General features: G+C 43.7%; 1 protein-coding gene across 4 annotated transcripts in view; it reads left to right on the top strand.

Moving 5' to 3' along the window:
• Positions 1 to 17538, top strand: part of osbpl1a (oxysterol binding protein-like 1A) — a 257078-nt gene that overhangs the window by 7944 nt on the left and 231596 nt on the right. For 3 of the 4 annotated variants that reach the window (XM_073045588.1, XM_073045581.1, XM_073045597.1), the window contains 3 exons: positions 7322 to 7448; positions 10102 to 10187; positions 15896 to 15970. In XM_073045588.1, the coding sequence (XP_072901689.1) occupies positions 7322 to 7448; positions 10102 to 10187; positions 15896 to 15970 (288 nt within the window). Of the gene's footprint in view, positions 1 to 7321; positions 7449 to 10101; positions 10188 to 15895; positions 15971 to 17538 lie in introns of those variants that run through there. The other variant, XM_073045602.1, reaches the window with a different exon arrangement.

Below are 17538 nucleotides of genomic sequence, written 5' to 3'. Positions count from 1 at the left end.
AGAAGTCTGCAAGACATGCCAAATATCCTGAATCTTCTAAGAAGATATAGAAGATATATACACCTTTTTCATAGCAAACACGAGGAAATCTGCAGATGCTGGAAATTCAAACAACAACACACACAAAATGCTGGTGGAACACAGCAGGCCAGGCAGCATCTATAGGAGAAGCACTGTCGACATTTCGGGCCGAGACCCTTCGTCAGGACTAACCGAAAGGAAAGATAGTAAAAGATTTGAAAGTAGTGGGGGGAGGGGGAAATGCGAAATGATAGGAGTAGACCGGAGGGGGTGGGATGAAGTTAAGAGCTAGAAAGGTGATTGGCGAAAGTGATACAGAGCTGGAGAAGGGAAAGGATCATGGGACGGGAGGCCTCAGGAGAAAGAAAGGGGGGGAAGGGAACACCAAAGGGAGATGGAGAACAGGTAAACAACTAAATGTGTCAGGGCCACCCCCTCCGGTCTTCTCCTATCATTTCGCGTTTCCCCCTCCCCCCACTACTTTCAAATCTCTTACTATCTTTTCTTTCGGTCAGTCCTGACGAAGGGTCTCGGCCCGAAACATTGACAGCGCTTCTCCCTATAGATGCTGCCTGGCCTGCTGTGTTCCACCAGCATTTTGTGTGTGTTGTTGTTTACACCTTTTTCATAGTTGCATCTGCCATGGACTAAGGATGAGTCCTTCAAGATGTTGACACCCAGGAACTTGAAGCTGCTCACTCTTTCCACTGCTGATTCTTCAATAAGGACTGGTGTGTCCTCCTGACTTCCCCTTCCTGAAGTCACAAGCAGTGTCTTGGTTTGGCTGATACTCAGATTGAGATTCTTGCGACACCATCAACCGGTTGATCTATTTCACTCCTGTACAGCCACCCATGATTCCATTCTGCCAGCAACAGTGGAGTGATCGATGAATTTGTAAATAGCAGTTTGGAGCTGTGTTTAGCCTCATGTTCATGGGTATAGAGAGAGAAGAGGAAGCGGTTAATCATATGGGCCTGCGTAGTTGCTGTGTTGGTGGTCAGTGAGGAAGAGATGAGGTTTCTGATTGTGATCTTCCAATGAGGAAGTCGAAGAGCCAATTGCAGAGGAGGATTACAGGTCTTGTAGCTTGGTGATAAGTTCTGAGGGGTTGACAGTTTTGAGTCAGTGAACAGCAGCTTGTTCTGGTTGTCCAGATAATCCAGAGCAGAGTGGAGAGCCAGCAAGATTGTGTCTGCTGTAAACCTAACGTTGTGATAGGCAAATTGGAGTGGGTTTCTGGGACATTTAGTTAAACATTTGTACAAGCAAGGCAAAGAAGGTTATGGATTTAATGCAGGCAAATGGGATTAGTGTAGATGGGGAGTGGGGGGTAGGGGATGGATCAGAATTAGGTTTATTATCATAGTTTTATCCAACAAAGGGGAAGAAGCTGTTCCTAAAAGGTTGTGAGTCTTCAGGCTCGTGCATCACATCCCTGATGGCTTAATCCCAGATGGTGAGGGTCCTTAATGATGGATATTGACTTCTTAAGGCACCGCGTCTTGAAGATGTTCTTTTTGGTGGGAATGGTTGTGCCTGTGATGGACTTGGCTGAATCTACAAACCACAGCAGCCTCTTGTCATCCTGTGCATTGGAGTCTCCATACCAGACACTGATGCAACCCTTCAAGATGCTCTCCACTCTACATTTATAGGCACTTTTTTGGAGTCCTTGGTGACGTACAAAATCTCAAATTCCTAGTGAAGTAGAGCCACTGATGTGCCTTCTTTGTGATTGCATCAGTAAGTTGGGCCCAGGATAGATGTTGACGTTTAGGAACCTGAGGCTCCTCACCCTTTCTGCCCCGACCCCTCATCGGGGATTGTTGAGTGTTTTCCAGACTTCCCCTTCGTGAAGGCCACCAGCAGATCCTCACTGAGTGTGCGAATCAGCGTGATGGACTGAAGGGCCTGTTTCTGTGCTACTTTGCTCTGATGCCATGATTAACAACTCCTTCAGCCTCGAGGTTGTGCTCTGATTTACTCTATGATAATGCCAACCACTTTCAATAATTCATGAAGGGAGCACCGAGGATCAAGGTTCCAAGAACCCCTGAAGGTGGCAGTACAGGAAAAGGTGGTGAAGGAAGCATCTGAGAATAGTTACCTACATTAGTTGGGGGATAGAATATAGGGGCAGAAAAGTTAAGGTATAATAGATATTGCAAATGCTGGGAATCTGGCAGTCCAGAGGAATGGTCTCAAGCCTAAATGTACTGTAAACTGGTAAATAATGGGTTTATCATTAGAACCATAGAACACTACAGCACAGTACAGACCCTTCAGCCCACCACCCATATAATCGTTAAACAAAAAAAGTACTAAACCCACACTACCCCATAGCCCTCCACTTTTCTTTCATTCATGTGCCTGTCCAAGAGGCTCTTAAATACCCCTGATGAAGGGTCGGCCCGAAACGTCGACAGTGCTTCTCCTTATAGATGCTGCCTGGCCTGCTGTGTTTACCAGCATTTTGTGTGTGTTGCTGTTTGAATTTCCAGCATCTGCAGATTTCCTCGTGTTTGCTCCTTAAATACCCCTAATGTTTTAGCCTCCACCACAATCCCTGGCAAGTCATTCCAGGCACTCACAACCCTCTGTATAAAAAAAAAACTTACCCTTGATGTCTCCCCTAAACTTCCCTCCCTTAATTTTGTACATATGCCCTCTGGTGTTTGCTATTGGTGCCCAGGGAAACAGGTACTGACTATCCACCCTATCTATGCCTCTCATAATCTTGTAGACCTCTGTCAAGTCCCCTGTCATTCTTCTACGCTCCAAAGAGAAAAGTCCCAGCTCTGCTAACCTTGCTTCATATGACTTATTCTCCAAACCAGGCAACATCCTGGTAAATCTCCTCCGCACCCTCTCCATAGCTTCCACATCCTTCCTATAATGAGGTGACCGGAATTGAACACAATACTCTTTAAGTGCAGTCTCACCAGAGATTTGTAGAGTTGTAACATGACCTCTCTGCTCTTGAATTCAATCCCCCTGTTAATGAAGCCTAGCATCCCATAGGCCTTCTTAACCACCCTATCAACGTGTGCAGTGACCTTGAGGGATGTATGGATTTGAACCCCAAGGTCCCTTTGTTCATGCATACTCTTAAGTAACTGACCATTAATCCTGTACTCAGTCTTCTGGTTTGTCCTTCCAAAATGTAACACCTCACACTTGTCCGGATTGAACTCCATCTGCCGTTTTTCTGCCCAACTCTGCAGCCTGTCTATATCCTCTTGTAACCTTCATTGTCACCTGTACTGAGGGGCAGTGAAAAACTTACCCTCCAAACAGATCAATTCAGTATACAGTGCATTTGATTAGTACAAGGGAAAGCAATAACAGAATGCTGTAAAAAGTGTTAGACAGACAATAATTGTTTGGTCAAGTCCATCTTACTGTGTTAGGGGGCCATTCAGCAGTCATAACAGTGAGGTAGGAGCTGTGCTTGAGGTGGTTGGTATGTGTCTTCTGCCCAATGGGAAGGTGGAGAACAGAGAATGTCTGGGATGGGTGGGAACTTTGATTTTGCTAGCTCCTTCACCAGTGCAGCAAGAATTATAGACAGGGCCGATAGGGGTGAGGCTGGTTTCCGTGATGTGCTGAACTATGTCCACAAGCCTCTGCAGTTCCATCCACCGATGCTGCCTGACCCGTTGAGTTCCTCCAGCTGCTTCTGTGTTGATTGAAGCTATGGTATCAGTTTATAAAACCGTGATCAAGCCACTGTTGGAGTATTGTGTATAGGTCAGGTTGCCACACTGTAGGAAGGATGATGAGTGAATCAGAATCAGGTTTATTTTCACTGGTGTGTGATATGAAATTTGTTAACTTAGCAGCAGTTCAATGCAATACATAATCTAGCAGATAGAGAAAAAAATAATAATAGTAAATAAAATAAAACATCATAACAAGTAGATTACACATATTGAATAAATTGTTAAAAATGTTCAAAAACAGAAATACTGTATATTAAAAAAGTGAGGTAGTGTCCAAAGCTTCAAAGTCCATTTAGGAATCGGATGGCAGAGGGGAAGAAGCTGTTCCTGAATTGCTGAGTGCGTGTCTTCAGGTTTCTGTACCTCCTACTTGATGGTAACAGTGAGAAAAGGGCATGCCCTGGGTGCTAGATGTCTTTGTTAATGGACGCTGCCTTTCTGAGACATCGCTCCCTAAAGATATCCTGGGTACTTTGTAGGCTAGTGCCCAAGATGGAACTGACTAGATTTACAACCTTCTGCAGCTTCTTTCAGTCCTGTGCAGTAGCCCCTGCTTACCAGACAGTGCTGCAGCCTGTCAGAATGCTCTCCATGGTACAACTTCGTCTTACCCTTCCTGAAGTCCACAATCAGCTCTTTCGTCTTACTGACGTTGAGTGCCAGGTTGTTGCTGTGGCACCATTCCACTAGTTGGTATATCTCACTCCTGTACGCCCTCTCATCACCACCAGAGATTCTACCAACAATGGTTGTATTGTCAGCAAATTTGTAGATGGTATTTGAGCTATGCCTAGCCACACAGTCATGTGTATACAGAGAGTAGAGCAGTGGCTAAGCACACACTCCTGAGGTGCGCCGGTGTTGATCGTCAGTGAAGGGGATATGTTATCACCAATCCGCACTGACTGTGGTCTTCTGGTTAGGAAGTCAAGGATCCAATTACAGAGGGAGGTACAGAGGCCCAGATTATACAACTTCTCAATCAGGATGTGGGAATGATAGTATTAAATGCTGAGCTATAGTCGATGAACAGCATCCTGACATAGGTGTTTGTGTTGTCTAGGTGGTCTAAAGCCCTGTGAAGAGCCATGGAGATTGCATCACAGTAGATGTTATCTACATGGGCTTTCAGCCTGGCTGTCCATAACATGCAGCACAGAACTCTTGCACTGCTTCTGATTTCCAGATCAGAGTTTGGGATATGGCTATGCCTTCACCTGCAACTGACTGTCGTGTTAAAGATACTGTTGGAGGTTTATGTATGTCACAAGGTCAATACCAGGAGGAGGCCATTCAGCCCTTCAGTATCATGGCTGATCGGATTTTGAACTTGTCTCTAGTTTTCTGCCTTTTTTATTTATTCATTTATGGGATGTGGGAGTTGCCAGCTAAGCCAGCATTTATTGCCCATCCCTAGTTGCTCTTGAGAAGGTGGTAATGAGCTGCAGCCTTGAACTGCTGTAGTCCCTGAGGTGTAGGTACACTCACGGTGCTGTTAGGTTGGGAATTCATGATTTTGACACCGCAACAATGAAGGAACAGCGATATGTTTCCAAGTCAGGATGGTGAGTGACTTGGAGGAAGATTTCCAGTGGTGGTCTTCCCAGGTATCTGCCGTTCTCGTCCTTCTAGATGGTATTGGTCATGGATCTGGACGGTGTACCTTGTAATCTTGGTCAACAGATCAAAGGCCTATCATCTGCCTTACCACTCTTGGACAAAGATTCTTGATGCTCAGGGAAAAGAAATTGCTTGTCATCTTAATCGTATTCTACTAATTCTAGATACCTCCCAGAATTTACTTTGTCAATACCCCTCAGAATCTTATAAGCACAATCTACTCACTCTTTCTCCAAATAGCAACTTCACATACTTCACTTGTGCCACAGCTGCCTTTAAACATGCTTTCAGGAGAGGTTGGACCACCTTGGGTTGTTTTCCCAGGAACGACTGAGGGGAGACCCAACTGATGTTTATAAGATTACGAGAGGCATCAACAATGTACATAGCCAATATCTTTTTTCTAAGGTCAAAATGTCTAAAACCAGATGATATGCATTTACGGTGAGGGGGAAGGGGTAAGCTGAAAGATGATGTGTGGTGCAAGCTTTGTTTTACACAGTATGGTGTGGTCAGGAACGCATTGCCAGGGTGGTGCTGGAGGTAGAAACGATAGTTGTGTTTTTGGGGGTCATGGGCAGGCACATGAAAGTGTAGAGAATGGAGGGGTTGTATGTGCAGACAGTGGGGATTAACCATCATTAGCTTACCCCTACAGCAGCTTTTTTAAGAAAATGAATGGTAGGGCTGTTGCCGCACAGTAAATCCTGGGACCCCAGGGAGCACTGATTGTCAGAGGGGCCTCAGTGTAAAAGGTCCCTCAAGAGGGCAGCACAGGTGGATATGATGGAATTGTTACGTACATTATCTATGGCAGAGAATGTAGCAGCTGGAATGGCAGATGGAATTTAACTTGGGAAGTGCAGGGGACAGAACAGGGGATGTGAGCCCTAGGCGGTGTTGTAGAACAGAGATCCAGGAATACAAGCCCATAGGTCGCTGACAGTGGTCAAACAGGTAGACAGTATGGTTACGGATCCATCTGGCACATGTGCCTTCATCAGTCAGGACACTGGGGTGAGGAGTTAGGACATCATGTTAAAACTCTACAACATGTTGTTGAGACTCCTGCTGGAATATTGTCTGTGCTTCCGGTTGCCTTAATGGAAGGGTGTGGTTAAGCTAGTGGGGGTATAGAAGATTCACAAGGACCTTACTGGGACTGTTTTCTCTGGAGCGTAGGAAGCTGAGGAGTGACCCTATAGAAGTCAGGAGCACAGATAATGTGGATAGTCAGTCTTTTTCAGAGTCTAAAACAGGGAAAAGATTGAAGATGGAGGAGGAAAGATTTAGTAAGAATCTAAGGGGTAATTATTTTCACTCAAAGAATGGTGAGTATATGGGACAAACTGGCATAAGTGTTAAGGTGGGTACAATTAAAATATTTTAGTAGGTTAATTTTTAGGGGAGATTAAGAGGAATATGGACCAATACAGATAACCGGGACTAGTTCAGGAAGATGCCTTGGTCAGTATCGATGAATTGGGCTAACAGGCCTGTCTTCTGTGTAACCCATGATGTGGTTACACTGGAAAGGGTGATAAGATTCACCAGGATGTTACCCGGGAAGGAATATTTAGTTAGGAGGAGAGACTGAATAGACCTGGCTTTGTTTTCTCTGAAGTGTAGGAGGTTGAGGGGAACTTTTTAGAGCTGTACAAATCCTGAGTGGCGTAGATAGTGGGGAACTTCTCCGCTTTGAAGAAACAGACAACATGAAGGTTGGTGGACTTGTGGATTACGTAGAAGGTTGCCATAAGTTGCAAATGGACACTAATGGGGTGCAGAGCTGGCCTGAGAAGTGGCAGCTGAAGTCCAGACCAGAAAAGCATGAAGTGATTCACTTTGGAAAGTCGAGTTGGAAGGCAAAGTACAATGTTAATGGTCTGTCCCACCTCATTGCCTGTCTGTCAGGTAGAGTTTGATGTTCAAACGTGATTTGTTTTGAATTGTAGATGGAAGGGCAGCGGTATACTGAGGACCAGTTGCTTTACCAGGCTCGGAATGGAGACTTGACTGGAATCAGACAATTACTGGAAGAATGCAAAGATGGAAAGGTGACTCTCAATATCAACTGTAAAGGTGAGTTTTCCTAAAACACCATCTTATTCCTCACCCTGTTATGTCCGTGCTTTACTTGCGATTTATTATTATAATTGCAAGTAGTTGATGAATGTGGGAAGTCATGAACAGTGTGATCCAAGAGGAGGCTATTCAGCCCAGGCTCACCATGCTGGTACGTCAGAAAGTTTTCTAGGCCATGCAATTACATGGTTGGACCAGTACAGATTATTAATGTTCACCCCTCTGCTCCTGAAGCTCTCAATCTCAACAGTGCTGATAGAGACAGAAACGTGCATTGCCCCACTTCCCGATGTCAGTGACCAGCTCTTCAGTTTGGCTGACATTGTGGGAAAGGTTGTTGACATGGCACCATGTCATTAAACACTCCATCTCCTTCCTGGACTTTGATTCATCGATATTTGGGATATAGTCCACAACTTTGGTACCATCTGCAAACTTGTAGATGGAGTTAGATCAGAATTTTGACATGGAGGTGTGAGCATACAGAGAGTGGAATGAGGACGAGGCCTTGTGCAACCCCAGTGTTTAAAATAATCATGGCGAAGATGTTGCTGCCTATCCTTATCAATTTGCAGTCTGTTGGTCAGGAACTAGTAAGGAACTGAGAGGGTTATTCTCCCATCAACACAGTCTTCCTCCTCTGTGGCTGGTGGGTCACTGAAGGATCAGCACATGCAATGTGGAACAAGAAGCCTTTCATGTAGTGAGATGATAGCAGAACTGAACAAAACCCTCTCGCTCCCAGATGTGAGATTTCTCTTGATCTCTTGGCCTGCTGCCAACTTGGAGAGATTCCCACTGGGATGTCTTAGAGGAAAGAGTTCTGGAATCATGCTTTCTGTTGTCACCTGTGGCTGGTGGGTCTGAGGGGAATGGTAGTGTGCTGGTTGTGTTGAAGTTATTGAATCACACAGCATAGAAACAGATTTTTTGGCCCTCCCTGTCCATAACAACTACCTGGACCAATTACTGCACAAACAAGAGTCCTAGACCATCGATCCAGGGCATGAGTTTGAATCCCCTCGCAACAGTTGGGGGAGGGGGTGGTTAAATCTGAGTAACTCAAGCTGGATTTTAATTTGTTGTGTAATTAATCAACCAACCTACACGTCTTTGGGCTGTGGATGGAAACACATGCAGTCACAGGAAGATCGTGCAAACTCCACACAGGCAGCACTGGAGGTCAGGCTCAAAATCAGATCCCTGGAGTGTCAGGTCTTCTCTGCTTCAAAAAGGCAAACCCAGGCAATCCATTAGTTACTTGTGACTACATTTTTCCATTCCAAAAAGTATCCTGATAAATTTCCTTTGCACCCTGGCCAGTGCAACTAGATCCTCCTCGTAGTGTGGTGACCTGAACTGTATAAGTTGCTCAAACTGTGCCTCATTGAGGCCCTCTCTTGTTGTCCTAAAATGCAAAACCTTGTTTAAGTTTAATTTGGACAAATTAAACTTCATTAGCCATTCCTCAGCCTATTTGGCCAGCTGATCAAGATCCCCCTCTAAATCCTGCTGATGATTTTCACTGTCAATGACACCACCTATCTGAGTATCATCTGCAAACTTTTATGTTCTCTTGTTATTGGATCTGCCTCAACCACTTTGTCTGGCAGCTCATTCTGTACATTCACCATCCTTTGTGTGTTTTTTTAAAAAAAACCGGTTGCCTCTGAAGCTGCTCTTAACTTCGACCCTCTCATCTTAAAACAAATGCCCCTGGTTCTTGATTCTATAACCCTGAGAAAGAGACTGCACAAGTTTACCCTATATATGCGTTTCATGATTTTATACAAGTCTATTAGATCACCTGTCTCATAGAGTCAGACAGGATGGAAAGAGGCACTCCTGCCCAAATTGCCCACACCAACTGTGTTGCCCACATTTGGCCCATAGACCTCTAAAACTCTCCTATCCATGTACTTATCTTAATGCCTTTTAAATGTTGCTATTGTGCCCATTTCAACCACTACTTCTGGCAAAAGTTCCCCCTGAAGTCGCTTTGAAACCTTTGGCCTCTGATCTTCAACCTATGCAGTTTTCGTTATAGCACCTCCCCCTTTCCTGGGGGAAAAACTATGTACTTTTACCCACATGATCTTACGCTCCAAGGAGTAAAAGAGTGCTGGGCATATGCAAAGAGCGGTCAGGTGAGGTGGTAGAGGTGAGTACAATAACATTTGAAGGTGGGATAGGAAAGGTTTAGAGGGATTAAGGGGTAAATTCAGATGGGATTAGCTTGGATTGGCATCTTGGTATAGGTCATTTGGGCCGAAGGGCTTGAGAGTGCTGTACGAGTCTGAGAGAGGGATAGAAAGGTGTTCTGAGAATGTTAGGATGTTGAAGTCGACCGGAAACTCTGGTTCAGAGTCTGTATCTGAGCTTCTGTAGTATTCACACAAGGTGGATTTCTCAAACAGATGCACAAATAGTCACATAGAGAATTGTGTGGGTTTCCCCTGGGTACTCCAGTTCCCTCCAACATCCTAAAGACATATGGCTTAGTAGGTTTATTGGTCACATGGGTATAATTGGGCCAGAAGAGCCCGTTAATGTGCTGTGTATCTAAATAAACAAAGTCTCTTCCTCCTGATGTAGCTGTTACAGCAAAGTGGTGGTGTGGGGAAATGGTTAACCAATTGTTGTGTTTTAGGTCAGAGCAAGTCTAACTTTGGCTGGGCACCACTGCACTTGGCCTGTTATTTTGGACATAAAGACGTGGTGGAGGAATTATTAAAGGTAGGTTTTGATGTTGTGCATTATGTGATTTAAGTTCGAGATTTCACATGAAAGACATTATGACTGCTCGCAAATGGATACTTGTGTTTAAAAACGCAGACATGAGGAAATCTGCAGATGCTGGAAATTCAAGCAACACACACAAAATGCTGGTGGAACGCAGCAGGCCAGGCAGCATCTATAGGAAGAAGTACAGTCGATGTTTCAGGCCGAGACCCTTTGTACTGACTGTACTTCTTCCTCTAGATGCTGCCTGGCCTGCTGCGTTCCACCGGCGTTTTGTTTGTGTTACTTAATTGTGTTTGTTTTTTTTGCTAAAATTGTGCAAGTATTGTTAAAGTTTGCATTATTAGTGATGTCACATTCTGTCCACAAACTGAAGCTCCTTTCATTCTCTTGGATCTGATTTAAAAAAAAGAAGTTGCAGATAATAATTAATAACCTTTGTAATTACAGGATGGAAGCAAATGTTCACATTGTACAAACCCCATTTCCAGAAAAGTTGGGATATTTTCCAAAATGCAATAAAAACAAAAATCTGTGATATGTTAATTCATGTGAATCTTTATTTAACTGACAAAAGTACAAAAAAAGATTTTCAATAGTTATACTGACCAACTTAATTATATTTTGTAAATATACACATATTTAGATGGCTGCAACACACTCAACAAAAGTTGGGACAGAGTTACAATAAGATTGAAAAGTGCACAGAATATTCAAGTAACACCGGTTTGGAAGACTCCACATTAAGCAGGCTAATTGGTAACAGGTGAGGTATCATGACTGGGTATAAAAGTAGCATCCATCAAAGGCTCAGTCTTTGAAAGCAAGGATGGGTCGTGGCTCACCCCTTTGTGCCAAAATTCATGAGAGAATTGTTAGTCAGTTCAAAAGGAACATTTCCCAATGCAAGATTGCAGAGAATTTAGGTCTTTCAACATCTACAGTACATAATATTGTGAAGATTCAGAGAATTCGGAGACATCTCAGTGCGTAAAGGGCAAGGTCGGAAACCACTGTTGAATGCGCGTGATCTTCGAGCCCTCAGGCGGCACTGCCTAAGAAACCGTCATGCTACTGTGACAATTATAGCCACCTGGGCTCGGGAGTACTTCGGAAAACCATTGTCACTTAACACAGTCCGTCGCTGCATCCAGAAATGCAACTTGAAACTGTATGATGCAAGGAGGAAGCCATACATCAACTCTATGCAGAAACTCTGGCGAGTTCTCTGGGCCCGAGCTCATCTCAGATGGACCGAAAGACTGTGGAACTGTGTGCTGTGGTCAGATGAGTCCACATTTCAGCTAGATTTCAGAAAAAACGGGCGTCGAGTTCTCCGTGCCAAAGATGAAAACGACCATCCTGATTGTTATCAGCAAAAGGTGCAAAAGCCAGCATCTGTGATGGTATGAGGGTGCGTCAGTGCCCACGGCATGGGTGAGGTGCATGTATGTGAAGGTACCATTGACTCTGAGGCGTATATTAGGATTTTAGAGAGACATATGTTGCCATCGAGGCGACGTCTTTTCCCGGGATGTCCATGCTTATTTCAGCAGGACAATGACAGACGACATTCTGCACGGGCTACAACAGCGTGGCTTTGTAGACACAGAGTGCGTGTGCTTGACTGGCCTGCTGCCAGTCCAGATCTATCTCCTATTGAAAATGTATGGCGCATCATGAAGAGGAGAATCAGACAACGGAGACCACAGACTGTTGAGCAGCTGAAGTCTTATATCAAGCAAGAATGGACAAAATTTCCAATTGCAAATCTACTACAATTAGTATCCTCAGTTCCAAAACGATTAAAAAGTGTTATTAAAAGGAAAGGTGATGTAACACAATGGTAAACATGCCTCTGTCCCAACTTTTGTTGAGTGTGTTGCAGCCATCAAATTCTAAATTTGTGTATATTTACAAAATAAAATTAAGTTGGTCAGTAAAACTATTGAAAATCTTTTCTTTGTACTTTTGTCAGTTAAATAAAGGTTCACGTGAATTAACATATCACAGATTTTTGTTTTGATTGCATTTTGGAAAATATCCCAACTTTTCTGGAAATGGGGTTTGTACATAGAAAGGAGAAAAAGGACATCAGGGGCACCACAAAGGGTGGTGTGTATTTGGAATGAGCTGCCAGAAATAGTGGTTGAGCTGAGTACATTGGCAACATTTAAAAGCCATTTAGATAAAGGCATGGGTAGGAGAGGTTCAGAAGGCCATGGGTCAAATGCAGGCAGGTGGGACTAGTTGACTGGGCAACAGTTAGGCTGAAAGGCCTGTTTCCATGTTGTATAACTCTATGATTGTAACAGCACAGAATAAGAACATGCCTTTTGACCCACAATGCCAAATTAAACAAAATCCCTTCTGCCTTCATTCCCTGTGTATTCCCATGTGTATCCAAATGACTTATAAGCGCCACTATTGTTCTGCTGAGAATCAGTTATTACTCAGAGAAGAGGCTGTTCGGCCCCTTGAGCCTGTGCTTCCTTTCAGTGTGTTATCTAAGAAACAGCAAGCTTGGAATTGATTTATTATTATAACATGAACCGAGGTACAATGGACAGCTTGTCTTGTGTACTGTATGTACAGATCAGACCACTACACAGTGCATTGAGGTAGAACAAGATAAAACAATAACAACGCAGAATACAATGTAACAGCTACAGAGGAAGTGTATAGTTTCTAAGTCACAATGAGGCACACTGTGAACTCAGGAGTCCAATTTATCGCACTAGGGGACCATTCAATAGTCTTATAACACCGGGTTGGAAACTGTTATTGAGCCTTGTGTTATGAGCTATCAGTGTTTTGTATCTTCTATCCAATGGAAGAAGTGAGAAGACAGAATGTCTGGGATGGGTGGGTTCTTTGATTATGCTGATTGCTTTACTGAGGCAGTGACAATTAGTAACCATAAAGGCGTGGCTGATTTGCATGATGTGCTGAGCTGTGACCATAAGTCCCCAGTTTCTGGTGGTCACTGCAGAGTAGTTGCCGTACCAAGCTGTGATACATCCACATTTGAACCTTTCAAAAGTTCATTTTATTATCAAAGTATGAATGCAGAAATTAACTTTGGGATTCATCTTCTCCAGATAGCCATAAAATATAGAAGAACCCTGAGAGTTGTTGAAACCCCCTCCTGCACAAAAAAGAAAAAGAAATAAAATTCTTAAACCCCAAACCCCACTCTAACCTGTGCATTGATAAAAGTTGGTGAGGGTTGACGGAGATATGTCATATTTCTTTCGCCTTCTGAGGAAGTAGAGGTGTTGGTGAGCTTTCTTGGATGCAATATCAATCTGGTTGGACCAGGACAGGCAGTTGGCGATGTTCATTCCTAATCATCAACCACAAAAGGAAAAAATACTCCTGAAATAGGTGAACCATTACTCTGAAATGGCCCCTGGTTGAGGAAACATCTTCTCAACATCCTTTCTGTTAATCTGCCTTAATTTGGTGTTTCATTGTGATCACTTCTCAATCTTAAACTCCAAACCACCTGCTACCACCACCATCACCCCCAGTAACCCAGGCACCTACTATTCTCTGCACTAAAAAAACCTTTGTCCCTCATGACCTTTAAGCTTCCTCCCTCTGACCTTAAAATGGTGTCCTGTGGTGTTTGACATTTCTAACTTGGGAGCAGATTCTGACTGTCTACATTATCTGTGCTTTACTAATGTGTATGGGTGCAACCTGCTTGTTCTGTCTTCAAATCTTCATCCTCCATCACCTTTCCTCAAACTGCCTTCGATATAAGTATGTACTTGAACTTGTGGACCAGAACTGCATAAGAATCGGATTATTATGAGTGTACGTAGAGTTCCAGTGCAATCTCTATGGCACCCAGTCAGGTTGCATCAGGCATGCTCTGCTTTTGTCCTTGTGATACAGACCATGTTCTGTTATCCTTGCTTAGCTATGTGCTGACCCTTCATGTTTCGTACACCAGAGCTCTCAGATTCCATTATGTCACCACGTTTTGTTACCTCACTGTAGGCGAATAATAACTTTCCATTAGTGAGAAAAGATGAACTTGGTCACATGCACATTGCAACATACAGTGAAATGTCTCATCAGAGTCAATGAGCAGCTGGTGCAGCTTGCGAGTGTGGTCATATTTCCAGCGCCAACGTAGCATACCACAACTCGCTAACCCCAACCCATACGACTTTGGAATGCTGGGGCACCCAGGAAAAAGCCCCATGATGTCACAGGGGGAGTGGAAAAGCTCCTTTCAGACAGTGGCAGGAATTAAACCCTGATCACGGCCATTGTAAAGCGTTACTCTAACCACTATGCTGCCGTGCCACCCTCTTTCTTTCCAGCTCACACATCGCCATATTAAATCCTCATCCTTTAGCTATCTACCAACATGCCTATATCCTATATGTTCTTCAAAGAGCATCACATAAGAAGAAAATAACCAGGGGCAGGAGTTGGCCATCTGGCTCATTGGGCCTGCTCGGACATTCAGTAAGATCATGGCTGATCTGGCCATGGAATCAGATCCACCTACCAGCCTTTTCCCCATAACCCTTCTATGCATTCTCCTGCTATGCAAAAATCTATCAAACTGTTCCTTAAATATATTTAAATATTATATATATTTCCTTAAGTATATTTTCTCAAATATTTTCCTTAAATATAGTTAATGAGGTAGTCTCTATTGCTTACCTGGGAAGAGAATTCACAGATTCCCATCATCTCCAACCTAAATCTACTCCCCCAAATCTTGAGGCTATGTCCCCTAGTTCTCGTCTCACCTGCTAGTAAATACAACTTTTCTGACTCTTTTCCATCTCTTTCATGATTTTATGTTTCCATAAAATACTTCTGAAATTCCAGAGAGTATAGTCCCAGGCAACTCGATCTGTACTCATAGCTAGCACCCCTCACCTCTGGAATCACTGGAGGCCGAGGAAAGACCTGATTGATGTTGGTAAAATTATGAGAGGCATATGGTAGACAGTCAGAATCTTTCCCCCATGTTGGACACTAGACAACATGCTTTTAGGGTTAGAGGGGGATGTTTAATGATGACATGATTTTTACACAGAGTTGTATGTCCATGGAATGGGTTACCAGGAGTAGTTAGTGGCAGCAGCTAGTTTGTTAGGGTTTAAGATGATGTCAGATCGACAGATGAATAGGAAGGGAAGAGAGGAATATGGGTGATACACATGGTAAGGATATTTCGTATAAATTACATCTAGTTTGGCACAACATCATGGGCCGAATGGCCTGTCCAGTGCTGTATTCTTCTGTGTTCCATTCCCCTTGTCTTTGTAGGAGGGGAGGGAGGAGAAGTGGAGTTGGGAGACAGTGGATTTCGGAGGCAGACAACGAGAACAGTTTATAATCACTCCTCCTATCAGACAAAACACAAAAGCCTGCAATTATGTCCACCAGGTGAAAGGACAACTTCTATCCCACTCTTACAGACTCTTGACTGAACCTCCGGTGCATTAAAGTGGACTCTTGACCTCACAGTCCACCTCCTTGTGTCCCCCTCACAACTTGTCTTTGAATCAACAGCAAATTTGACTCCAGTGCACTTGGTGCCAGTATGTAAATCTGGCTGTGTCATGCCCCAGGAAGCTACAAAACAGCTGGCAGCTTGGTGTTAGCGATCCTGGTGGCGAGTGCCAGGTAAAACTGCAATGTTCACCAGTTTGTTCTGTTACTGGCAGGCCGGTGCAGATGTGAACGTGGTGAATGACGTCGGGGACACTCCTCTTCACCGGGCATCCTTCACTGGCAGGAAGGTGAGCGTGAATTTTGCAAAACCACCACTGATGTTCAGTATCAGCCACTGCTGCTTTAATGATTTGGTTTATTATTGTCACTTGTACTGAGGAACAGTTTTTAAAAAAAACACGAGGAAATCTGCAGATGCTGGAAATTCAAGCAAAACACACAAAATGCTGGTGGAACACAGCAGGCCAGGCAGCATCTATAAGAGAAACACTGTTGATGTTTCGGGCCGAGACCCTTCATCAGGACTAACTGAAAGGAAAGATAGTAAGACATTTGAAAGTAGGAGGGGGAGGGGGAAATGCGGAATGATAGGAGAAGACCAGAGGGGGTGGGATGAAGCTAAGAGCTGGAAAGGAGATTGGCGAAAGTGATACAGAGCTGGAGAAGGGAAAGGATCATGGGACGGGAGGCCTCAGGAGAAAGAAAGGGGGAGGGGGGGGGAAGCACCAGAGGGAGATGGAGAACAGGCAGAGTGATGGGCAGAAAGAGAGGAAAAAAAGGAGGGAGGAAAAAAAACTAAATATGTCAGGGATGGGGTAAGAAGGGGAGGAGGGGCATTAACAGAAGTTAGAGAAGTCAATGTTCATGCCATCAGGTTGGAGGCTACCCAGCCAGTATATAAGGTGTTGTTCCTCCAACCCGAGTGTGGCTTCATCTTGACAGTTTAAAAAACACTGTGTTTTGCATTCCATCTGTACAGATCACATCAGTGCATTGAGGTAGTACAATGAAAAGCAATAACAGAATACAGGATAAAGTGTGATTGGAATCAAAATCAGATTTAATATCACTGGCATGTGTCTTGAAACTTGCTAACTTTGTGGTAGTAGTATAATGCAATGCAGGATAATAGATAGAAAACAGAAAACTAAGTTACAGTAAGTATATAAAAATTAGTTAAATAAGTAAGCAGTCCCCAAGTTACGAACGTCCGACTTACGAACAACTCATATTTACGAACGGCCTGGCATAAGGCCTATTATATTAAAAATCCGTTGGCTCGAGGAAGGAGATTGCTGTCTGCCATTTTAAGTCCGATCACATTGCCATTAACACTGTGTTGAGTGTGTAACTTTGTATTTGGCTTAAATTTTTCTTGGCAAGATTCACCCTGTCCCCCTTTTCCAGTCAGCACCATCTCCACTTGTCCCATTTAACCTGTCTCATTGCGGGTGGACTTTAGAACCCGGGGATCTCAGGACCTGCCGCCTGCGGTTGCTGCTGAATTCGCAGTGTTTCGGTTCCGTTAACGGAAAACGATCACGATTGAAGGTAAAGTGGAAATAAAAAGCGATCAGAAAGAGTTGAAACACCATCGGTCATTGGAAAAGCATTAGGCTACAGTCAGTCAACGATTGGAACAATTTTAAAGGATAAAGTGAGAATAATGGAGCATGTAAAAGGCTCTGCCCCGATGAAAGCTACAATTATTACTAAACAACGCAGTGGTTTAATTATTGAAATACATACATTTCTTAAGTGTTTTATATGCATAGAAAGGTAAAATATATATACTAAGACAAACATTTGACTAACTGATGCTAAATAATACCGGATGTACCTTTTCCGACTTATG

Source organism: Hemitrygon akajei, chromosome 1 (assembly GCF_048418815.1).
Source record: "Hemitrygon akajei chromosome 1, sHemAka1.3, whole genome shotgun sequence".
Lineage (NCBI taxonomy): Eukaryota > Metazoa > Chordata > Chondrichthyes > Myliobatiformes > Dasyatidae > Hemitrygon > Hemitrygon akajei.
The sequence above is the reverse complement of the archived record's forward strand: the minus strand, read 5'-3'. Positions and strand labels throughout refer to the sequence as shown.